Source organism: Haliotis rubra, unplaced genomic scaffold (genome assembly GCF_003918875.1).
Source record: "Haliotis rubra isolate DU_JTF1 unplaced genomic scaffold, ASM391887v1 Scf1205, whole genome shotgun sequence".
Taxonomy (NCBI): Eukaryota; Metazoa; Mollusca; class Gastropoda; order Lepetellida; family Haliotidae; genus Haliotis; species Haliotis rubra.
In genome coordinates this window covers 100,779-125,968 of record NW_025765121.1, presented here as the reverse complement: position 1 = coordinate 125,968, position 25,190 = coordinate 100,779, and the positions used below count along the sequence as shown (strand labels likewise).

Here is a 25,190-nt window from a genome sequence, read left to right as displayed (position 1 = left end):
GTGTTTAGGCACATCGGTAATGAGGGAATTCATCAGCAGATGATTACCATGGTGTAAACATAGTGTTTAAACAGTCATCTAAAGTTTTAATTTGCCTGCAAATTTTAGATTTGCCTAATCAAAAAATGTCAGAGAAAAAATTTACTACTAATTGAAACAGAAAATATTCAGGTTATTAGTTGCAGTTTATTGATTTTATTTTATGGAAGGCAAAATAAATGTGTTTGTGGCAGTTTTCAGACAAGCAGTGAGTCATCCACTGTCAGTAGTGATGAGAATACCCTACATTCAGTGATGTATTAACACACCAGATATGGAGGGATCTACAAATGTTTGCAAGGGGCTGTGCCTCACCGATCAGCCACTCATGACCTTTGTGATAGTGTTCTTGGCATAGAAGCAAACTCATCCAGAGGATTGTGTGTGGTCTGCACAAGCCGGCTGTGGAAAACTACAGTTAGTCAGTAACTACAAAAGAAGCAGCTGTTATCCATATGAACATACTATCATTTGATGATCACTTCATGATGGTGTGACCTGTGAAGATCCAGGGTCGGAATTGGTCTTCAGCAACCCATGCTTTTGATCGGGATCGGGTGGTCAGACTCGCAGACTTGGTTGACGTGTCATTGAATCTCAATTGATCAATGCTCAAGCTGTTGATCACTGATTTGTCTGGTCCTGTCTCACATATTTACAGACCGCGGCCATATGGCTGGATTATTAATAATACAACACACAAACAAAACATCATGATGATGTCTTTCTAATTATATACAAATTATACATCAATGTTATTTGAAAGGGCAAATATACATCACATGATGACTATCAGTAGTTTCAGACCATCAACATTTGGTCAGCAACAAATGTGAGCTCTATATGGTTCCCTTGGAGGGTTTCCATCTCAACGGATCAGGTTACATTAACATGGAAATCTTGTTGGTCAGGACAGTTTCCTGATTAGAAGGATGTATAGCACTAAGTGACCAGACTATCTGGCTGATCATGGGGCCTCTGAGGCATTGGGCATTGTGTTAACGGGTGTCACTGGGCAATATAAATGGATTCACTGTAGTGCTCAAGTGCCTGTAGATCTTGATCTATGGAGACCAATATGGGCTTGTCATGCTGAGTTCTGACATTGACCATTGTCTGCTTGCGGTCAGTTTCAGTTCCGTCAGGCTTGAGTTTGCCCGTTTGCTCCTATAATCTGTGGCCGAGGAGGCCAGTGGTCAGTTATAAGCTGATAGCAAACACTCGGGTAGGCCTTGATTACTGTATTGACCAGTCAGTGCCAATGTTTGTGTGCAGTCAGATTTGATTTAGTTTGCACAAGCCATCCTGTGACCACTACTCCACCCAACATTAAGAGAATGTAAGAATCAAAGGGGCACTGATGAACCAGTACTTATGGCAGCCTAGAGTCCAGTGTCGAGCTGATTCCCTGGCCATGTCGTCATCCTCTCAACATGAGATTTCAGGGCATTTGATCAAATGGTTAATGAAAGTACCATAGACCTAGAGGACTAAGGGGTTTCAGTTCACTATGCACAGTTGTACAAGGAACTGATGATGTGATGAAACCCAGAATGACCCACATTTGTTAGTGTGATGGTAAATGTCCACAACCTGCATTTCCTGGGTCACTCTCCCACATTTAGCTGCCATGCTGTGATGTAAGTGGGGATGATGGGTTGAACAGAGGCCCATCAGCTTACCCTGGTTGTTGGACCAAATGTGTCAGGTGGTCTGGCTTAGTGGTGTGGTTGGCAGTGTGTGATAATACCCTTGCGTTGTCTGGTCCAGACTTCATTATGGACAGGTCACCATCATGTAGCTGCCTATCTGTGTAGTTTCAAAACAAGCAAACCAAATGAAAGACATATACGGCATTGAATTATTTAAGGATGTTCAAGTTCTATGATGCAATTGTCCAATCCATGAAAATAAAGTGCTTGGCATATAAAATAGATAAGCTGTCCTCTAGCATTAGGTGCTGCTTCTGTTTGTGAAGTTGTGTTGAAATTAAGGTTGTCTTCCTGTCACTTATTTGGCAGGGCAAGTTAAAAATTAGAATGGACTAGTAGAATTTTCATGTTTACTAGCCCAAGGGAAAGTAGATAAGTCTGGTATTGGAAGAGCCCTGAATTACTGTTTGATGTCAAATGAAAATGTCAGTAGTGATCGGAAGTAATCAAATGTACTTGCAAGGTTGACACAAAGCCCAGTGTGATCTGATCTGTACAATCAAGTTTGCTTGTCATGATACCGCATGACCATTATTGATAATCTGATGACATATCCCAATCGGTCTGGATGTCACAGTGCCCAGTGTTATGAGGTCAGTGCCCAGTCAGGTCTGAAGGATTAGGGTTGAAAAATAGAATCTGCTGCTTGGCTGCAAAAACAATTGAGTCTGGTATGATTTGTGTATGATATTAGTTTGAACAAATACGTTACTTAAGATATGTTTCGATTTTTAAAAGATCTCTTTCCTTCAATCTTTTACTGGGAATACTTTTTGCCTGAGAGGAAACTTTTGAAAAGAGGGTACAATATTAACCCTTTGTACTTGGAAAACCCCCAAAATGTCAGTTTTGGCATATACAACTCAATATAAATGTTTAAAGCCTATTATCAGTGTATTATCATTGTATTTGGTGACACACAAAACTCTGTTATTTTGCCGTGGTAGAATGGAAATGCAGCTAAGCCTGTATGTTTATCTTATTTTTATGAATCAAGTTTTCAAGAAACATGCCTTAATACTGATAAATTTCAAATTCAGCCTGTAAGTTAGAGGGAACATAAGAAGGGAACCAAGCAAGGTTGCAGAGGTCTGTTTTACTCAGTGATAATATGAAATTCTCTATATCAATGTAATTAGTTGCATGGAAAGCCAGCTAACCACTGTAACTGATCCCTTACTTCTTTCAACGAGTATATGAAGCAGGAACGTCACTGTGCCAGGGATGTGGAACCAGGAGTTTAGTGTATGATCGTTGTGATTGACTCAGACGTCATGCTGTTCCTAGTGTTGGATCAGGGAATCCAGTTTTCATTGCTCAGTCTGTGACCTATGACCAAGCCAGAGATGATCAATAACAAGACAAATCCCATTATTGAGCTTCACTTGCTCCTCCAGACATGTTTTAGGGTTACTGAGCTAATGTTGGGCAGCGTTGCCTGGGGGTGGGAAGAAATTCCCAGATTTACCATCCGTAGTGTTTAGGATAAGGTTGGTGACAATCAAGCCAGTTAAGAAAAATCATAAGGTGTATTTGTTATATTTGATGGTTCAAATGATTAAATGATTGATATTTGAAGATGGTTTTGTTCGTTCTGTACATGACAGTGCGTGGTATCTAATCATCTATAGTAAAATGTTTGGTGTAAATTATGTAAAATACCATTTTATGTATAGAATGTCAGAAATCATATTTTTATCAGATTTGTTGTGTTAAATTTTGTTTTAGTAACTGATTATGTTTTCACTTGTAATAAATAGTCTGAATGTTCAGAAAGACTGGTTTAGAAGTATGTTGTAGGTCATTCAAGAAGATGTTTCTTCAGAAAGGTCAGTGTTTTCCCTGGGACATAAACCAAATTAATTTATGTAGAACATGTTTATGCTATTCTATTTTTGAGACTATTGAATATAAGGAAAAACTAACTAAATGTGTTTAGAGAAGGAACTTTGTACTATATTTTTGTCTTTATTTTCTAATTATCTGTTATTTTTGTAATATTTTCCCAGATCATGTGCAGGTGAAATATGAACATGTGGCATTACAGGCAATTTGCCCTTTTTATCAAGTCACTGCCACTGCCACAATAATCAATAAATCTGTGTACCTCAGGGCCTTACAACTCCAGTACATCAGGAATTATCTGAGGCATCTTGAAGACAGTTTTCCTTGTATCTGAGACCTCGCAGCAGAGGCAAGGCGAGGGTTAATATTGCAGCTAAACTTTTGATAACAAACATTTGTCAGGATTGTTGATTGTTAAGATGTCATGATCAATTTTCTTTATATATTCTTAATCCATCATTGAAAGAAATTCTACTCCAAACCTGTCCTGTGTTTTGGACTTTAGCATCTATTCCTAGTCTAGGTGGTGTTGTAATTAATGCCAGTTGTGACATTAGGACATTGTTAGATTTGAATGAAGATAGCATGTTTTGAGTCAGCTGACAAACTATAATTTGATTTGATAATTTAATTTTGATTGTTTGGACTGCTGAATGGCCTACTTCAACCTTCTTGCTGATATGGTTAACACAAAAACATTAGTCTAATGGTTGTCAGTAATTGAAGACAGACAGTTGTGCCACTGTCTTTGTGTGATGTGGCGTTGTAATGGATGCCGCGTACAATATTTGGAATTAGGCGACATTATGAAGGATGATACTGGTCCTCCATATGAAGTTGTTTCTGATCTATTGTGCCAATAATTGACTTTGGCATTGGACCAGTGATTCATATTGAAAGCCATATGCCTCTACACAAGTTTCCATGTGCAGTTATTAAGAATAATTGCTAAGATTGTGTGTAATTCTGGTAAATAAATGTTTAGAGGAACTTTTCCAATGTATACGCTCATTAGTCAGTAAAGAAACAGATCTGACATCCCTTGCTCATTATGCATTTGACTTGGGTCTATTCTCCACAAAACTTCAGTGTGGGAAGCCATTTCTGTATGACAGCTTGAATCTAGCTGGAAATGATATAAAACCACAGTTGGAATCAGGAAAGATTGCAGGGCTTGGGTTTAAATTAGAACTTTTGAAATGAAATCTCTAAGATCTTCATACTTTATAATAATTGAGAGACGAGTGCAACCATAATGGCTCGCTATGGGAGGGAATATTGATTTTGTCTTGAGCTGAACGAACACATCTACATATTAGCAGTAGCTCATGATGGTCGGTCCTCGATTCGAGGCGATTCCGTCAGAGCTGTCCTTTTATCGTCTGTAGGGAATCTCCGTAAGTAGGACACTGTTGTTTTTTTCCCCTGTGTCTGTATTTTTGATGATTTGCCTTAGATTTCTAGTTGTATTGCCCTTACCTTGCTCCCAGGTTTCAGTTTCCGTACACAGTTTGAATTTTAATATGTTAAGGAACTTGTTTTTTTCCTCATGACAGCCCATATTTTTGGTAAACTGACATGGAATGGATGGCCATGAGTGGTATTACGTCATTGTTTCGGATTGTTTTATTGATATTTGTGATTGTTTCATCTCATGTAAATGATCATCTTGTGTATGTCAACATGTCATGAGGATATTTAAATAATGACATCATCAGATTGCAGAGACAGTTTTCTTTGAAATGTAATTGTTTTGGAATATGATCGAAGAATGCAGTTTGGTATTATGTATTGACTTTGAGTGTAGGTCCTAGAACTGTATCTTCTTGTAGTGTTGGATTGACAGACTATGTGCATCTGTCGTTGAGACATGTGCCTTGCACGTCGTAGAAGTAGACAGTGCATAATGCCTCTGTGGATGTGACATTTGAAATGCATTGAGGATGAGGCAGAGATAGACAGTCTTGGATAGAAGTCACACAGTTACAAGCACCTGCTTGTTCTTTTAGTTTACAGGTTCTTTTAGTTAGCTGTTAAATGTATAATGTGTGGAAAAGTGTTCAATTATTTTGAATAAGAATTTGTTTTTAATCTTGTTTATATTATAGTGGTGTCTAGTCAAGCAGTTTGTCAATATTAGGAATGTATGTTAACTTTTTGTTAAGGAAGAAAGAAGTATTTTGATTATATTGGTTTCTCCTCCATGAATTATTGTTTTAATTGTCACTTGCATTGTTTTCTGTAGTAAGGTGGAATGATGTTGACAAGATTTTAAATGTTTTGTTAAATATGTATTAATCTTTGAGGTGTATTCTGATTTCAGACTTGCAATTGCATTATATTCATGATGTAGTTTTAGGTCTTTAACAGAAATTACATGCTTCTGATTTTCAGAAAAATCGAGGATCTACAAAACGACTTGTCCAGTTCTACACAAAAGCTTGCAATCCTTAATGAAACTATAGAACAATTAAAGGCAGACCAAGAGAAGGAGAAGGAGGGTATTGTAAATAAAAGTAGAGAAGAAGTGAAGGTGCTACAGGGAACATTGGAGGATGTGGTAAGACTGGGGCTAAACATGGTCAGACTGGGGCATGGTGTGTGAGGGTTCTGGCTAGATCTGGCAAGTGGGGCAGTGTGTTGTAAGACTGGGGCTAAACATGGTCAGACGGGGGGCATGGTGTGTGAGGGTTCTGGCTAGATCTGGCAAGTGGGGCAGTGTGTTGTAAGACTGGGGCTAAACATGGTCAGACGGGGGCATGGTGTGTGAGGGTTCTGGCTAGATCTGGCAAGTGGGGCAGTGTGTTGTAAGACTGGGGCTAAACATGGTCAGACGGGGGGCATGGTGTGTGAGGGTTCTGGCTAGATCTGGCAAGTGGGGCAGTGTGTTGTAAGACTGGGGCTAAACATGGTCAGACGGGGGGCATGGTGTGTGAGGGTTCTGGCTAGATCTGGCAAGTGGGGCAGTGTGTTGTAAGACTGGGGCTAAACATGCTCAGACTGGGGCAAGGTGTGTGAGGGTTCTGGCTAGATCTGGCAAGTGGGGCAGTGTGTGGTAGGACTAGGGCTAAACATGGTCAGACTGGGGCATGATGTGTGAGGGTTCTATCTAGATCTGGCAAGTGGGGCCCCAGGCAGTGTGTTGTAAGACTGGGGATAAACATGGTCAGACTGGGGCATGGTGTGTGAGGGTTCTGGCTAGATCTGGCAAGTGGGGCCCCAGGAAGTGTGTTGTAAGACTGGGGCTAAATATAGTCAGACTGGGGCATGATGTGTGAGGGCTCTGTCTTGATCTGACAGGCTGGGGCAGTGTGTGGTTAGACTGGGGCTAGGAGCAAGAGGGTTAGATCTAGATTTGGCTGAATGAGGCAATGTGAGATCAGGCTGGGGCTAAGCATGTAAGAGTTCAGGCTAGATCTTGCAAGTGTTGGCGAGGGTGGGGATGAGAAGATGTGCTCAGGTGGGGCCAAAGTTTTATGTGTGAGGAGTGGGGCTAGATGTCAGAGTAGTGGGGCTAGATGTGTGAGGAGAGGGGCTAGATGTGTGAGGAGTGGGGCTAAATGTCAGAGGAGTGGGGCTAGATGTCAGAAAAGTGGGGCTAGATGTGTGAGGAGTGGAACTAGATGTGTGAGGAGTGGGGCTAGATGTCAGAGGAGAGGGGCTAGATTTGTGAGGAGTGGGGCTAGATGTGTGAGGAGAGGGGCTAGATGTGTGAGGAGTGGGGCTAAATGTCAGGAGTGGGGCTAGATGTCAGAAAAGTGGGGCTAGATGTGTGAGGAGTGGAACTAGATGTGTGAGGAGTGGGGCTAGATTTGTGAGGAGTGGGGCTAGATGTCAGAGTAGTGGGGCTAGATGTGTGAGGAGAGGGGCAAGATGTGTGAGGAGAGGGGCTAGATGTGTGAGGAGTGGGGCTAAATGTCAGAGGAGTGGGGCTAGATGTCAGAAAAGTGGGGCTAGATGTGTGAGGAGTGGAACTAGATGTGTGAGGAGTGGGGCTAGATTTGTGAGGAGTGGGGCTAGGGGCTAGATGTGTGAGGAGCGGGGCTAAATGTCAGAGGAGCGGGGCTAGATGTCAGAGAAGTGGGGCTAGATGTCAGAGAAGTGGGGCTAGATGTGTGAGGAGTGGGGCTAGATGTGGGGCTAGAGGATCCGACTACACGTGATCAGGGTGGCTCTCTTTGTGGCAAGAGTCCATCAAGATGGAGTTGGGATGGGGTGAGATAGGGCCAAGGTCCATAGGGCTTAATATGGTGTTGGTGGAGTTGGATGTGGTCGGGGATGGGGGTGCTAGAGATGGCATGTTGTAGTTGGATGTGCCAGAGTGGGACAAGACATTTCCAGCTGTGGCAGGTAGTTGGTAGGTGTGGGAATGGTGGGGATGACACAAGGCATGGAATGGTGGTGATGGCACAAAGTATAGTGGTTTCTTTGATGTGGTTATAGTGAAGAGCTTGAATTCATAGTTGGAGAACCAGAAATACAAATTAAACAACATTCAGTGTGATTCCACTTTCTGTAGAGGTGATTAATTGGATGTTATACAAAGATCTGTGTTGCTTGGGTTCTTGGTAATGAAGTGGTAATTCATTAAGTCTGCAAGAAAACTATTTTCCATCGCAGAAAATGATCATTTTTACCATGTCAGATCTTAATTACTAATATTTCCTTGTTTCAGCAAACTGAACTAGATAGGACTAAGGCTAAGTTAGGAAAATTAACTGAAGATTTTGAAAAAGATACAGTAGAATTAGAAGGGACAAAGGACTTGGAAATTACTGACCTTAAGAATCAATTAAGTGCCAATGCAAAAGAACTGGAGAAACAAGAACTACAGACACAGGCCCACAAACAGGTCCTTGATCAGATCACCTTGGAGAGAGAGGCCATGAAAGTAAGTGACATTACCATTGAAACAAGAAAAGTAGGTAGCAGTTGAAGCCATGAAAGTAGGTGCTCTTACCATGGAAATAATGAAAAGAGGTAACGGTAAATGCACAGAAAGTAAATAGGTTACCATCGGTAAATCTTAAAGTAGGTTAGGATTGCAAATGATACAGTGAAAGTATTTTGGATTTTGCAGTAAAGAACTTAAGGTTCTAAAGAGCAACATCCTACAAGCTCTCATACTTTCAGTCAAAAACAGAAATTAAGTGAAAGGACAGTTAGGCTGGAGAGTGTATACTCAGCGTTTAAAATTCCCGCCTGCCCAACCGTCCAGAACGGTCTATTTTCATCTCTTATGGTCAAATTTCAAAAGTAGCCTGTCCGGTAGTCTGGTAAATGTTTTTACCCCTAATAGTCAATATTTCATAATATCAGACAAAACCTGATTTATTTTTTTCATTGTTGAAAACCGGACAGGCAAGTTTGTATCCGGACTGGTAAGTTTTTTTAAGTTAACAGTCTGGCTGTCTTGCTTGGAATTTTGGGAGTTTTAAAACATTGGTATACTGCAAAATATGCCTACATTTGTCATCTGTTTCAGTTTGAGAAGGAGAAGGCTGAAAAAAATCTAAAACGTCTTGAGAGTGAAAAAGATGCTATCAACACCGAGTTAATTCAGTGCAGAGTTGAACTGTCTAAGGTACAGGCAGAGCGTCAGCAAAGCTCATCAGACAAACAGGGCATGGATGAACAGATTCAGGTGGCCAAGGAAGAGCTGGATAGGGCACTGAAGGCCAAGCAGGAGGTGAGGCTACTGTACAGAGTAGAGGTGGTAGAGACAGGGCACTGAAGGCCAAGCAGGAGGTGAGGATACTGTACAGAGTAGAGGTGGTAGAGACAGGGCACTGAAGGCCAAGCAGGAGGTGAGGCTAATGTACAGAGTAGAGGTGGTAGAGACAGGGCACTGAAGGCCAAGCAGGAGGTGAGGTACAGAGTAGAGGTGGTGGTAGAGACAAGGCACTGAAGGCCAAGAAGCAGGGGTGTGAGGCTACTGTACAGAGTAGGGAGGTGGTAGAGACAGGGCACTGAAGGCCAAGCAGGAGGAGGTGAGGCTACTGTACAGGAGTAGAGGTGGAGTGAGAGGACAAGGCACTGGGGAAGGCCAAGCAGGAGGTGAGGATACTGTACAGAGTAGAGGTGGTAGAGACAGGCCACTGAAGGCCAAGCAGGAGGTGTGAGGATACTGTACAGAGTAGAGGTGGTAGAGACAGAGCCACTGGAGGCCAAGCAGGAGGTGAGGCTAATGTACAGAGTAGGGGGTGGTAGAGACAGGGCACTGAGAGGCCAAGCAGGAGGGTGAGGCTACTGTACAGAGTGAGTGGTGGTAGAGACAAGGGCACTGAAGGCCAAGCAGGAGGTGAGGGATACTGTACAGAGTAGAGGTGGTAGAGACAAGAGCACTGAAAGGCCAAGCAGGAGGTGAGGCTACTGTACAGAGTAGAGGTGGTAGAGACAGGGCACTGAGAGGCCAAGCAGGAGGTGAGGATACTGTACAGAGTAGAGGTGGTAGAGCTGTGAGGGGCACTGAAGGCCAAGAAGCAGGGAGGTGAGGCTACTGTACAGAGTAGAGGTGGTAGAGACAGGCCACTGAAGAGGAGCCAAGCAGGAGGTGAGGCTACTGTGCACAGTGGGGAGGTGGTAGAGACAGGCCACTGAAGGCCAAAGCAGGAGGTGAGGCTACTGTACAGAGTGAGAGGTGGTAGAGGCAGGGCACTGAAGGCCAAGCAGGAGGTAGAGGATACTGTACAGAGGTAGAGGTGGTAGAGACAAGGCCACTGAAGAGGCCAGGCAGGAGGTGAGGAGCTACTGTACAGAGTAGAGGTGTGGTAGAGACAGGGCACTGAAGGCCAAGCAGGAGGTGAGGCTAATGTACAGAGTAGAGGTGGTAGAGACAGGCCACTGAAGGCCAAGCAGGAGGTGAGGCTACTGTACAGAGTAGAGGTGGTAGAGACAGGGCACTGAAGGCCAAGCAGGAGGTGAGGATACTGTACAGAGTAGAGGTGGTAGAGACAGGGCACTGAAGGCCAAGGCAGGAGGTGAGGATACTGTACAGAGTAGAGGTGGTAGAGACAGGGCACTGGAAGAGGCCAAGCAGGAGGTGTGAGGCTACTGTACAGAGTAGAGGTGGTAGAGACAGGGCACTGAAGGCCAAGCAGGAGGTGAGGATACTGTACAGAGTAGAGGTGGGTAGAGAGACAGGGCACTGAAGGCCAGGCAGGAGGTGGGGCTACTGTACAAGAGTAGAGGTGAGAAGTAGAGACAGGGCACTGAAGGCCAGAGCAGGAGGGTGAGGCTACTGTACAGAGTAGAGGGTGAGGTAGAGACAACAGAGGCACTGAAGGCCAAGCAGGAGGTGAGGCTACTGTACAGAGTAGAGGTGGTAGAGACAGGGCACTGAAGGCCAAGCAGGAGGTGAGGATACTGTACAGAGTAGAGGTGGTAGAGACAAGGCACTGAAGGCCAAGCAGGAGGTGAGGATACTGTACAGAGTAGAGGTGGTAGAGACAGGGCACTGAAGGCCAAGCAGGAGGTGAGGATACTGTACAGAGTAGAGGTGGTAGAGGCAGGGCACACTGAAGGCCAAGAAGCAGGAGGTGAGGCTAATGTACAGAGTAGAGGTGGTAGAGACAGGGCACTGAAGGCCAAGCAGGAGGTGAGGCTACTGTACAGAGTAGAGGTGGTAGAGACAGGGCACTGAAGGCCAAGCAGGAGGTGAGGATACTGTACAGAGTAGAGGTGGTAGAGACAGGGCACTGAAGGCCAGAGCCAAGCAGGAGGTGAGGCTAATGTACAGAGTAGAGGTGGTAGAGACAGGGCACTGAAGGCCAAGCAGGAGGTGAGGCTAATGTACAGAGTAGAGGTGGTAGAGACAGGGCACTGAAGGCCAAGCAGGAGGTGAGGCTAATGTACAGAGTAGAGGTGGTAGAGACAGGGCACTGAAGGCCAAGCAGGAGGTGAGGCTAATGTACAGAGTAGAGGTGGTAGAGACAGGGCACTGAAGGCCAAGCAGGAGGTGAGACTAATGTACAGAGTAGAGGTGGTAGAGACAGGGCACTGAAGGCCAAGCAGGAGGTGAGGCTAATGTACAGAGTAGAGGTGGTAGAGATGGGGCACTGAAGGCCAAGCAGGAGGTGAGGCTAATGTACAGAGTAGAGGTGGTAGAGACAGGGCACTGAAGGCCAAGCAGGAGGTGAGGCTAATGTACAGAGTAGAGGTGGTGAGAGCCGGGGCACTGAAGGCCAAGCAGGAGGTGAGACTAATGTACAGAGTAGAGGTGGTAGAGACAGGGCACTGAAGGATCAAGCAGGAGGTGAGGCTAATGTACAGAGTAGAGAGTGGTAGAGGCAGGGCACTGAAGGCCAAGCAGGAGGTGAGGCTAATGTACAGAGTAGAGGTGGTAGAGACAGGGCACTGAAGGCCAAGCAGGAGGTGAGGCTAATGTACAGAGTAGAGGTGGTAGAGACAGGGCACTGAAGGCCAAGCAGGAGGTGAGGCTAATGTACAGAGTAGAGGTGGTAGAGACAGGGCACTGAAGGCCAAGCAGGAGGTGGCTAATGTACAGAGTAGAGGTGGTAGAGACAGAGGCACTGAAGGCCAAGCAGGAGGTGAGGGCTAATGTACAGAGTAGAGGTGGTAGAGACAGGGCACTGAAAGGCCAAGAAGCAGGATGTGAGGCTAATGTACAGAGTAGAGGTGGTAGAGACAGGGCACTGAAGAGGCCAGGCAGGAGGTGAGGCTACTGTACAGAGTAGAGGTGGTAGAGACAGGGCACTGAAGGCCAAGCAGGAGGTGAGGCTAATGTATAGAGTAGAGGTGGTAGAGACAGGGCACTGAAGGCCAAGCAGGAGGTGAGGCTAATGTACAGAGTAGAGGTGGTAGAGACAGGGCACTGAAGGCCAAGCAGGAGGTGAGGCTAATGTACAGAGTAGAGGTGGTAGAGACAAGGCATGTTAAAGCTGTACATAACACAGTGCTCCATCTTATCATGACCTGTTCTGTTCACAGTTACAAAAGCAGTGTGAAGATGTGCAAGCGGAAAAAGAGAAGGTTACCTCTGAGCGTAACCAACTTCAACAGGATGCCATGACAACCAAAGCAGATATACAGAAAAAGGACATGCAGATAGACGAGTATAAGAAGGAGGTGAGTGATGATCTTCAGCAGCTTGCTTTACAATTTATTTATTTATTAGTTTTGGCTGTCAAACATCCATCTGTTCTTGTGATTGTCATGCTTTCAGTACCTCTGGACTACATGGGGTGGTGGGGTAGCCTAGTGGTTAAAGCTTTCGTTCATCACGCCGAAGTCTTAGGTTCGATTCCCCACATATCTACAATGTGTGAAGCCCATTTCTGGTGTCCCCACCGTGATATTGCTGGAATATTGCTAAAAGCTGAGTAAAACCAACCTCACTCACTCACTCCTCTGGACCACAAGATCTGTGATGCTGGAACATTTAATTGACAATCACAGCAACATTATCAGTAAAGAAAGTTAAAACAAAATTCTGTTCTGATTTTTTCAATGAAATGTTTGTGTACAATATAAGATCATCAGGCATTCATTATATTTCACTCTAGGTGGAGAAATTAAAAGCTGAAACAGCCACACAGCAAGAAGTATTAATGCAGAAATCACAAACTGAGTCGGACAGCAACATTCTCAGTAAAAACTTGTGAGTCACCTGAGAAGTCTTAATTAGGATGTTGTATTTACCAGGTGTATGGGTGTATAAAGCTTGGAACGTTAAGGTTATTTTTCCTTATCCTGACTCATGCTCTTTTTGCTTGTCTTCTTCTTCTTGCGAACATAGTGGAACACTTGTATCTCCCTAATTGAAGCTCCTTCAATTTAAAATCACTAATTAGTATTCACCACGAGTTACCTCCTTTCCACAAGCCGGGAGCGAGAGCCACCCTCTACCCATGTGCCTCACTCTCTCCTTCTTAGCCCAGTGAGGCTGGGCGTGAGAGCGCCTGTGTCTCCGACACACTATATCCTTTGAATTATATTTAGTTAGTTACCTCGTTATAGACATCTATAGAGGTTTAGCTAGTATCCTTCAACGATTATATATTGATATTTAGTCGTTTTTCTACAGTTTAGTCACGGGGCCGCCGTGTTTGTTTCAGTGGATTACGTTGATGAAAATTCTGTACTATTGCAGATTCGTTTTTTATGCTGCTGCTGATCCGCCTTTAATATGATGTCTGCGGCCATGTTTATTATATTCACATTGCAGTTCGCGGTACTAATTTATCCAATTCTACCTTTTATTAATATTTACTTTGCGTTTGTACGCACAGCAGATAGATGTCAGCGTATGCAGAGTCTAGTATGACTGATACACGGAACCCCTCGCCAGTCTACTGCTGTTGGCCGACTCCCCTCCGTGTGGTGTTCGCTAGAGTGGTGGAGAGGTGTGGGGCGTAGTCCGCCATCTCAAAAGCATCCTGCTTCCCCAGACATCCCATCGTCGCAGCAGAAGACTAGAGGGTTTTCTACTACATCTCAACAACCGAGACCGTTCCCGCCGAGTTTTGGGCCTGTATGATGATCAGCCGGTCATCATACGGATGTACATCAAAGATTGACCGATGTCGGCACAGATCAGCATGCAGCCTGATGTACCAGCGCAGATATCGATGATGCGTCCTGAGGTCCCATCATTACCAACACTCAGCGCCAGGCGTCGCACACCCAGGGCAGCGTCGACCTCTGAGGAAAATCAGCGAAGTCTACTAGGACTTTCTCAGCGAGATTGTTCCAGCCGATGACCTGGACCTCTCGATGATCAGCTGATCATCATCCCGGCGTCGCCACAAGAAGCGACCGGTGACAGCTACTAGCGACATCAGCAGAGATCACCATGCAGCCTGATGCCTCTACACTGATGTCGGGACGATTTTCCGGTGGACCCCTCCATTAACACGCAGATAAAGCACCGGCGACCTCGCAAATTAGACCATCCCAGAAGACATGATCGACAAATTATGAACATCATGGAGGACCAATATCTGCGGTAGCAGGGTCGAACCAGCGAAGAGCTCCAGCGTGGAACAACACCCCAGAGGCACCCCGTCCAGCGTAGCAGCCAGGGCGATGTCACCTTCCAGCGAAGGAAGTCACGGACCACCTTGGCGAAGGACCTAGATGTACAGCCTTCGCGAAGCGGAAAAGGACCCTAGATGTACAGCCTTGGCGGAAGCGGAAAGAACCTAGATGTACAGCCTTCGCGAAGGACTTAGCGAAGCAGGATAGAATCATCACCTTATCGCGGTTTCATCCCTAGATGTGGACTTCGGACCATCAGACATCCGAAGCCTTGGCGAAGGTCATATCGTCGTTCCCCGGACCGGGACGCAGAGGAAGCTTCAGCGAAGGCATCTTGTGAGACACCTGAATCAGATCATCATCATCTAGAAGGACATCGAGGGACTATACAAGAGCTTAGCGAAACTATCAACGTTCCCCTCACAAGTCTCGAGGAAGATCAACCCATAGACAAGTTGATCATCGATATCAAATATAAGAACTACAATGCATTATATTGGTTCTGTTGAATCCATGGCGAGGCGGTATGTTAAGCTGGCCTAAATAGATCTAGAGCGATCAATTAGACACTTATCACCAGACTTAAGTAACCGACTTCTGAATATGATAAGATGATCCATCGCGGCCCTACTTAGGCAAGGCTTAGCCCGATCCACATCCTGTTAAACACAGAGGCTGTTCCGCGAAGCGGCTCATATATATATTATATATATATATATATACTAATCGGGCTTTGACTCGACACCTTAGCGATGGTCGCGAAGGCTAAGTAACTCAAGTCTACTTCACCCAGAAGATCTAGAAGGGATGCCGAGAACTTAGCGAAGTCTCAGCGTTCACGAGGAAGTCTCCTCAAAGGTTTCCATATACTAGCCACTTTCGTCATATATAGCTACTTTCGTCAGTCCGTTCAAGGCGTCGCATAAGTTGATTATCAACTGTATGCCAGATGCGATCTATAAGCCTCTGCGAAGATAATTGCTCAGGCTATTTACAACACAGAGCGTGGCTGTATTATTAGTCAGCGACATTTCATAGATCTTCACAGAAATTAACTATTCATTATAAATTGCTAATATACAATCCCGGACGGCGATCGATTATCTACATGCGTGATCATTACGCATATCTGCAGACAATTCAATATCGAAATTGAACAGCAGCCTTGTTACAGCGAGTATAACTCTTAATGCGTCAAAGTTTCTGAGGAAGAAATATGTACAACAAGTTCAACGTTAATTCTACAATTATGGCGATACATTCATGTATACAGTCTACAAGCTCACAACTTGCAAGTTGTTTATACCCTTATATATAAAGGAAGTCGAATTATATTCAAAACTGAAATTACTTTCCGACAACCAGGAAAATAACCTACCCAGCATAAAATTACAGGCCCGAGATATTTGGCGGAGGGTTTCAGCGGTTACCATTAACCCTCGAAACGTGGTCACTTTCGGATAACCCGGGAAGCTCACGGTGAAGACCGGCGTTTATGCTAATATCAGCGGCGACAAGAATTTATTCAAGGTGGGTTTTCCCGCTACACCGGTGACATCACAGCGGGTATTATACAGAATCAAAATGCCTTGTTCTGATTGGACCGCGGAGGACAACGACCTACACAGAGGTCGATCTCTATTCACAGTTCAAGACTTACGTCACAAGTGACAACTATATATCAGTGAGCAGGCAAAGCCTCATTACAGTCCAGTTAACCTGAACATTCATGATTAGACTGCCTTTCTTCAAGTTAGAGACCTCCCTGTCAAGTTAAGGCGAGGGATGCGGCAGTCAAGGCGATTTTACATAAAGTTCAGCGAGGACAGACACACCTGGTTGTGCACCTACATCGTCAAGGACTTCTCAGCCGAATTACCTAGGCGAAAGATACAAGTGGATCTAAATCCACAGCGTTTCAGACTACAGCTGAATTTCATCAGCGACTAACACAACTAGATGGTTAGTAAACCTACTAAACTTCTGTTTGGAGAATAAAGCGAAATTTCCGCCCAACCTGGGGATATGAATATAGTGCTCCAACACCTCACAAGTGAGGTTTATGAACACGCCTGGATGACATACTTGGACCCCATGATACGATGATTCTATCAAGATGGCCAGCAAGAGCACTGTAAATTTATCTCCACCAAACCAAACAGGAGGAAAAAAATGCAACAGATTATTTCCTCTATCATCAACTTCGCATGAGAGTGAAGTCTCATGTACTATATCTCCATTTGGATCAGAACTGTCATACTCGTGCATATCACGGATGGACCTATTCCGACCCTCCATGAGCTTAATACTCATGATATTATAGCTAACTTCTACAATTGTTCTACACAAATGTGATTGAAATAATGGAGGTTTATTTCTGGAAATGCGATATGGTGGTTGCAAACCATTATCTGAGAGATATCACCACCGAGGGCGTCTCAGGTATACACCAATTCGATCCCATGGTCCTGCACAACAGGCTGACAGTTCCTCGAGAAGATAAGTCAATCTAACAGATTTTTACTTATCTTATAACAATACTAAATAGCTTCATGCTATATATAATTTACTTAAGTTCCTTTTATCATCACAGTACTATGATTATTACATCATACAATATATAAGTTAACAACTCTACAGAGTTTGTTATTATATATATTACCTTAAGTTATTCATATCTTAAGAGTAATACTATGGTTACATGATAAATGCATTAGCTAACAAACTCTACAGAGTTTTTGGCTATTTTATACATAGCTTAAGTTAATTAAGCTAACAAACTCTACGGAGTTTTACTATTATATAGGTAACTTAAGCTAATTATACCTTAAGCATAGTACTATACTCATATTATTAAAATATATTGGCTAACAAACTCTAAGGAGTTTTGCTATTATATAGGTAGCTTAAGCTTATTCATATCTTAAGCGCAGTACTATGTTTATATCATATAGGTATATTAGCTATCAAAACTCTAAAAGAGGGTTTTGCTATTATATATTTCGCTTAAGTTTCATCATATTTTAAAGCTTTATGGTTTACATTATAACATGTATTAGCTAACAAACTCTACGGAGTTCTTGCTATTATATATGTAGCTTAAGTTTTCCTTCATAAGCTCAATACTAGGTTTATATCATAGCTAACAAACTCTAAAGGGTTGTTTTTAAGCTATTATACAATTAGCTTAAGTTTTCATCATATCTTAAGCAGTATATTTACATTATAAAGGTATTAGCTAACAAAACCAGTGGAGTTTTGTTATTATATATATATAGCTTAAGTTTCATCATAACTTAAGGTCAGTACTATGTTTTTAACATAAAAGTATATTAGTTAATAAACTCTAAGGAGTTTATTTTGCTATATACATTTAGCTTAAGTCTAATCTTATCTTAAGCTTAGTACTATGGTTACTCTATAAACATATTAGCTAATAAACTCTACAGAGTTTTTTGGCTATTATATATGTAGCTTAAGTTAATAATATCTTAAGCACAATGCTATACTCATATTGTAAAATATATTAGCTAACAAACTCTCTGAGGGTTTTGCTATTATATATGTAGCTTAAGTTCATTATATCTTAAGCACACTACTATACTCATATTGTAAAATATATTAGCTAACAAACTCTCACGGGTTTTGCTATTATATATGTAGCTTAAGTTAATTATATCTTAAGCACACTACTATACTCATATTATAAAATATATTAGCTAACAAACTCTGAGGTTTTGCTATATATATATGTAGCTTAAGTTAATTATATCTTAAGCACACTACTATACTCATATTGTAAAAATATATTAGCTAACAAACTCTACAGAGTTTGGCTATTATATATGTAGCTTAAGTTAATTATGGCTTAAGCACAGTACTATACTCATATTATAAAATATATTTAGCTAACAAACTCTACAGGTTTGGCTATTATATATGTAGCTTAAGTTAATTATAAGCTTAAGCACAGTGCTATACTCATATTATAAAATATATTAGCTAACAAACTCTACAGGTTTTGCTATTATATATGTAGCTAAAGCTTATTCATATCTTAAGCTCAGCATTATATCTATATCATATAAGTATATTAACTAACAAACTCTAAAGAGTTTGCTATTATATAATTAGCTTAAGTTTAATCATATCTTAAGCTTAGTACTATGTTATATCTTAAAGTATTTTAGCTAACAAATTCTAAGGAGTTTATACTAGCATATTAACAAGCTTAAGTCTATTAGTCTTAAGCATTGTATTAATGTTATATATGCTTTATCATAATAAGTACATGGTAATAACCTTTTTATATGGCAGCTGATAAGTTAGCAGCAGGAATTCATCAGTTCAGTGCCTTTATGAAGTTCCCATGGGGTTATTACAATCATCACAGTTCAAATCACTAATTATTAAAATCCAAAGTATTAGATATTCCCACCTCCGTTCATTAGGATGCTACAAACAAAAGAGCATGAGTCAGGATAAGGGAAAAATATGTAATTTTTGGAGTAAAATTGATATTTTATACTTATCCTGACTCATGAGGTCAGCCCTCCCATCCTCCCCAAATAACACTTTGGATTTCCCTGTAAATTCAAATGTTGGGCTCAGTATATGAGGGAGAGTGAGGCACATGGGTAGAGGTGGCCCCTCGTTCAGCTTGTGGAAAGGGAGGTAACTCGTGGTGAATACTAATTAGTGATTTTTAAATTGAAGGGCTTCAATTAGGGAGATACAAGTGTTCCACTATGTTACTTAGAAGAAGAAGACAAGCAAAAGAGCATGAGTCAGGATAAGTATAAAATATCAATTTTACTCCAAATATTTTTTATGCTTGTTTCTAGGCACTTATGTGACACACATATGTTGTTAGGTTTTGTTTGAAAATCTGTAATGTCCACAAGTAAATAAAGAATTGTTAGGTTGATAATTGACTGATATACAGTGACATAACTGAATACTGGTGAAAGTGGTGATCATGCTCACACACAAGCTGACCACTTGCCTGATGTCCACAGGGAGGACACAAAGCGTCATCTGACAGAAGTCCAGGCCAACCTAAAGCAGGCAGAGGCTGACAAGCTGAAGATGACGGCCGAGCTGGAGCAGTCGCAGCTAGTCAAGGAGGAGAGGAAAAAGGTAGCTGCTGTGTCTGTATTGGACTAGGTCATTACACTAATGGTGTGGGGAGGCCAGTCTAGGATAGGTCCTATTTCTATAGTATGCATCGCCATGACTTCAGGTAAAACTGACAGTCTACCCAACCACGAGGACGATATCACTTTCACAATCGCTTTATGATCGTGAAGTTGAAGTGTTGTCGACGAGCTGTCGGGATAGCACCAACGCACGAGAATCCAAGCCTGTGCGACTCCATATCAGATTTTTTATTTGTAAAACACCACCAAATGAATTGTGTGATCAGGCACAGCGGGTTAGTTCATTGCGAGCCACTCTGATAGTGTGGATCATTTCTCACAATATCAATCAGTGCATTAAAGTGTTTGAATGGCAGTTAGAAGTGATATGTAGATGTGAGCAGATGAGGAAGGAGTAAGAATATACTCCACAATGTCATGCCCTTCATGTTACAGAATTTGACATCCATACTTTTTCATCCTTTGATAAGTCGATTGTATGGTTGAGACTGGATGATTTAAAGTCACCTACAAATAAACAACAAACCGATAGAATCTAAAGCAGTAACTCCATTAAATAAGGTGATCAGTATCTCTGCTTATTTCATGTCATTGAAACTCAATGGGTGGTTTCTCATTTCCTTCAGATCGCTATGTGGCTGTAATATTGCCGATGCGATGTAACATTTTAACTCACTCACTCATTTCCTTCAGTCTCTAGTTTCCTGTTGCTGAGATAGTGCTTAAAGTTACACAATACAACAAATAGCATATACTTAGTTTCTTAGAAAATAATTATGATTCTATACAGTTGTATACAGCAAAATAGTAATGTGACTTATCTTCTAACACAATAGTGAGATCCTTTCTTGGCATTGCATCCTTGAAGGACTATATTGTAACATTTCTTTGTTAATGTTTGCAATGTACCTGTAGATATATTTAGAGAAAAATCAACCTGTGTGTCCTAGGTGTTTCAGTTTGAAACTTGAAGGTTAAAGCTTACATGCAACGCAAAACACAACTTTGCAGATTCTGATACCTTTCGGTATGGACTTACAGTAACAAATTATCAAAAATGCAAATTCAACTTATAAAGTTGAAAAATAACGCGATGAAAAAAGTCCCGCGAAATTGGAATTCAAACGAGTCACTAAAAAAACCGAGCTGGGTTGAAAAGTGGTTTCAGCAGCTGTGCTGTGCACATAGCGCATGCGCAGTAATTTAGGCTGGAACCGGGATCCCTATACACACCCTGAACGTATCGGCAAATGAACCAGCCAATGAAAGGCTTCGTCACACTTAAGTGCACGCCCACCCGCTCTGACTGGGTTTGCTATAACAGGTGCTTCGGTTCGAGGGTAGTAAACCCATGTACAAAATATTGCACTTTTGATTTGCAATTGTACGCTTACAATTTTGTTTTTTTGTTTTCTCATAATCAGCAATGTATATGTCATGAGTAAATGATAATTGTGTTTTAATTATGTGTATTTTGTTGGTTGCATCTAAGCTTTAAGATGAGACATGTGAAGCATGCAAGTTTTACTTTCAGCTTGAAGAACAAACCAAGAAGCTTCAGTCGGAGTTGGAAGAAGGCCAAAAAAGGTTGGTGTTGTCAATTATACAAAAAACAAGTGATATATCAAGCTATGTGTGTTAGTTCAGATGTTTCTGCTGATGTACAATGTAAATGCAGATTTAATTTGTCTGTGCTGATTAACGTCACTAATTACTAAATACAGGACACATGTTTAACTGTGACGTGTCTATAGCTTGCTGTCTGAAGTCTAATCATCTGCATTGTAACATAGCTTGTCATAAACGTGTGACACTATTAGCTCACATCTGTTAACATTCTTTATTTGTCTGAGTTAGCTAAAATGAAATTACGTGTTCACTGCATCTTCAGTAAGTCGTAGACCAGATGAGATTAATTAGGAAACAGCTATGCTGCTCATTTGTTGAAAAAGATGCAATTAAAGCTACATTAAGCATATAGTTTTCTGTTTAACTAAAGGACTGTTGTACAATTACAATTTATCATTAAGGTAAAACGCACAGTCCCAACCATCTGTGTTTAGTCAAAATTCTAAACGATTCTGGTAATACCTGAATACTGTCTTCAGTTGATTTCATCTGCTAGGTTGAGCATTGTATGGAGGTACAAAGAACATTCTGTGACCTTGATATATTACATTCTCAGTGTGACCATCACAACAACAAAAATTCAGAATCTTATTTCCAGTTTCATTTATTTCTTTTCATGAAGTAAATATAATTCTCTGACACCATACCAATAAATATTTGCATAAGACCTCATTTGCGATAACATAAGTAAATAAACTCATCAGTTTTTGCTTGATAACTAATTGTACTAGTTTCAAATGTTTTGGCTTAGAGGGGCCAGGAATGACCACAGCTGTCCAAGGTGCCACATTTCACTGGACATCCACATTGTGCCAGGATCCCATGTTTATGGGTTTGAATTACAGATTTGACTCCATTATGAGTTAGTCAGCCCAAGGGTTAAATACCTTCAGCATGTGCTACTTTGGATTTTACCCTGACACCACCACCGTCACAAAACTGAAACATTGTTTCATGGTGGTGTTATGACTTGCCCTCTCACTCACTAGCTCATGGGGCGGTGGGGTAGCCAAGTGGGTAAACTGTTGGCTCGTCACGCCGAAGGCCTGGGTTCGATTCCCCACATGGGTAAAATGTGTGAAACCCATTTCTGGTGTCCCCCACCGTGATATTGCTGGAACATTGCTTAAAGCAGTGTAAAACCATACTCACCCACTCACTAGCTCATGTTGGATTTCACATGGCAAGTTTCACAGTGTGTATGTTAGACAATATACAATGTGTCAAGTCAATCACATGTTTAAAACATCATCAGTGGCACTTACCATTCAATCTGAAATGCTGACTGATAATGTAACTGAAAATAGGGTAATGTAAGATGATTGTGTCTAACACATGTCCTGTTTCTGATTGCTGTGTTCCTTGTGTGGACTAAACTACATTGTCTGTTCATGGTAAGACAATCACTACCATGTAGAATGGTGCATGCTGTTTATACTTCATAGAGATGCTTCCTCTTTTAGTGTCGACTTGCTGTTGTAGTTGATTGTACTTGCTTGGAACTAATCCCTTTGATGGACCAACCATTTTACTGGCAACATGATAACCACTTGCAACACTGGGTTGTGGTTCACTTTGGTTCATATTTACATCATCTGTTTTCCTAATTGTATGCTTACTTTTATCAGTATTGAGTCCTTTCGGTTTGTTTTTACAGTATTTTTCCACATTTTACTTTAACATTAAATGTGGAGCAGAATTTTGTTCTGTACCAAGATTTCCAAACACTGTTGGTCAAGATCCCATGGGGCGGTGGGGTAGCATAGTGGTTAAAGCGTTCATTTATCATGCTGAAGACCCGGGTTTGATGCCCCACTTGGGTACAATGTGTGAAGCCCATTTCTGGTGTCTCCCCCTGTGATATTGCTGGAATATTGCTAAAAGTGGTGTAAAACCATACTCACGCACTCAAGATTCCATGGTAGACCAGTTCCCCAGACATTGAAGTTAATGTTCACTCTCTATCTCCACTACTTATACAGAGAATTAGGGAAGAACATGTGTTTACTCTGGACGGTCACTGTGTCATGTTGTGACATGATATTGATACATTAAGGGAAGCACTGGGTGATGCAATGGTGTATTGATCGTGTGATTAATACCTTCACCTTTCCACTGTGTCTCTCTGGTATTGGACTGACCCTGCTACTTGAGCATGGAATTAAGCTGCGGGGGTTCATCATGGTTGAAAGTTTATGGACAGGCTTCTAGTTGTATTTTAACATGAATGTGACACCATGTTCTGAATGGGTATCATTGTTTCATCAGTGGGGCATACTCACTGGAGATGTGGAGTATCTGTAGTTTCTCATCTTTTGACTGTTGATACTCTATTGATGCTTTTATCACAGCAGGCTACCTACCATACCAGTCCACCATGCTGTAGTGTAACACAGATCAAAGCATCACTGAGCCATATTCTATCAGTACTGTGGAAAGCATAACCCAGTGTTTGTGTCAACAATGATGTCTTGCCATCAGCATGGCGCCAGATAGGACAGAGATGTTGTAGTCATCACCAGTCATCTTGTCAGAGGATCGGATGGTTACAATGTGACCTGACTTTATATGTAGTCATGTGACATTAAACTTTATCATAATTTCTCAGACCCCTGAAGGACCGGCTTAAATATTGATCTTCAGTAACCCATGCTTGTCGTAAGAGGTGACTAACGGGATTGGGTGGTCAGGCTCGCTGACTTGGTTGACACATGTCATCGGTTCCCAATTGCGCAGATTGATGCTCATGCTGTTGATCACTGGATTGTCTGGTCCAGACTCGATTATTTACAGACCACCGCCATATAGCTGGAATATTGCTGAGTACGGCGTAAAACTAAACTCACTCACTCACTCATAGTTTCTCAGCCAGATATCAATGCTGTACATGTGTTATGCTTGTTAGAACCTTGTTTGCACATTATGTATCAATACTGCAATACTGCATACTTCTGCTGTATATCCTAAATCTTCTGGTATCCAACATAACACCATTATTTTCTTCTTGGTTGTGGGATTTTTCTTTACTGTTTTAATCGATATTACACAGGGAATGCTTGGAAGGAAGAGACTGAGTACCCATGCTTGTCAAGAGCTGATACAAATAGGGTCACATGGCCACAATGATTGCAGTATATGGAGAGTACTTCAATGAGTTACCTCCTGTGGGGACAGTCATGAAATTCATAAAGAGACAGTACTCCATAGCCATAATTTGTTTCACTTGAAATATTTCAGACAGTCCCGTTCAACTAATTTCCAAGTAACCACATTTTGGGTACAAAATATTTTCCTTTGTGTATTAATATATTGTCCCAGCAGTATCTACCTGAAATATGGTGTTAAGATATTAGCAGGTTTATACTCACACAGCTGACTACAGCAGCAACAAGATCTATTCACGTCTAAAGAGAAGTACTACCCGTGAAGATCTGGGTTAGAATTGGTCTTCAGTAACCCATGCTTGTCGTAAGAGGCAACTAACAGGATCGGGTGGTCAAACTCGCTGACTTGGTTGACACACGTCATCGTATCCCAATTGTGTTGATCGATGTTCATGCTGTTGATCACTGGGTTGTCTGGTCCAGACTTGATTATCTACAGACTGCCGCCATATAGCAGGAATATTGCTGAGTGCTGTGTTAAACAGCTACCAAGCAACTAAAGAGAAGTTTCCTGTGGGGACATCTCATCCACATGAGTCCAGTTCCCATCAGAAGTCTTGACTACATTGAGGATCAGGGGACAGGAGTGAATGACCTGACTGTGTGTGATGGTTGTGGCCGAGATAGCTTGGATCATACCTTAA

At 42.0% G+C, this 25,190-nt stretch overlaps 1 protein-coding gene across 2 annotated transcripts in view; it reads left to right on the top strand.

Moving 5' to 3' along the window:
• LOC124264353 (CAP-Gly domain-containing linker protein 1-like) overlaps positions 1–25,190 on the top strand; it is a 133,174-nt gene that overhangs the window by 85,806 nt on the left and 22,178 nt on the right. For both annotated transcript variants that reach the window (XM_046699111.1, XM_046699117.1), the window contains 7 exons: positions 5,991–6,156; positions 8,272–8,487; positions 9,082–9,285; positions 12,546–12,683; positions 13,121–13,215; positions 19,613–19,733; positions 21,288–21,340. In XM_046699111.1, the coding sequence (XP_046555067.1) occupies positions 5,991–6,156; positions 8,272–8,487; positions 9,082–9,285; positions 12,546–12,683; positions 13,121–13,215; positions 19,613–19,733; positions 21,288–21,340 (993 nt within the window). The remainder of the gene's footprint in view (positions 1–5,990; positions 6,157–8,271; positions 8,488–9,081; positions 9,286–12,545; positions 12,684–13,120; positions 13,216–19,612; positions 19,734–21,287; positions 21,341–25,190) is intronic.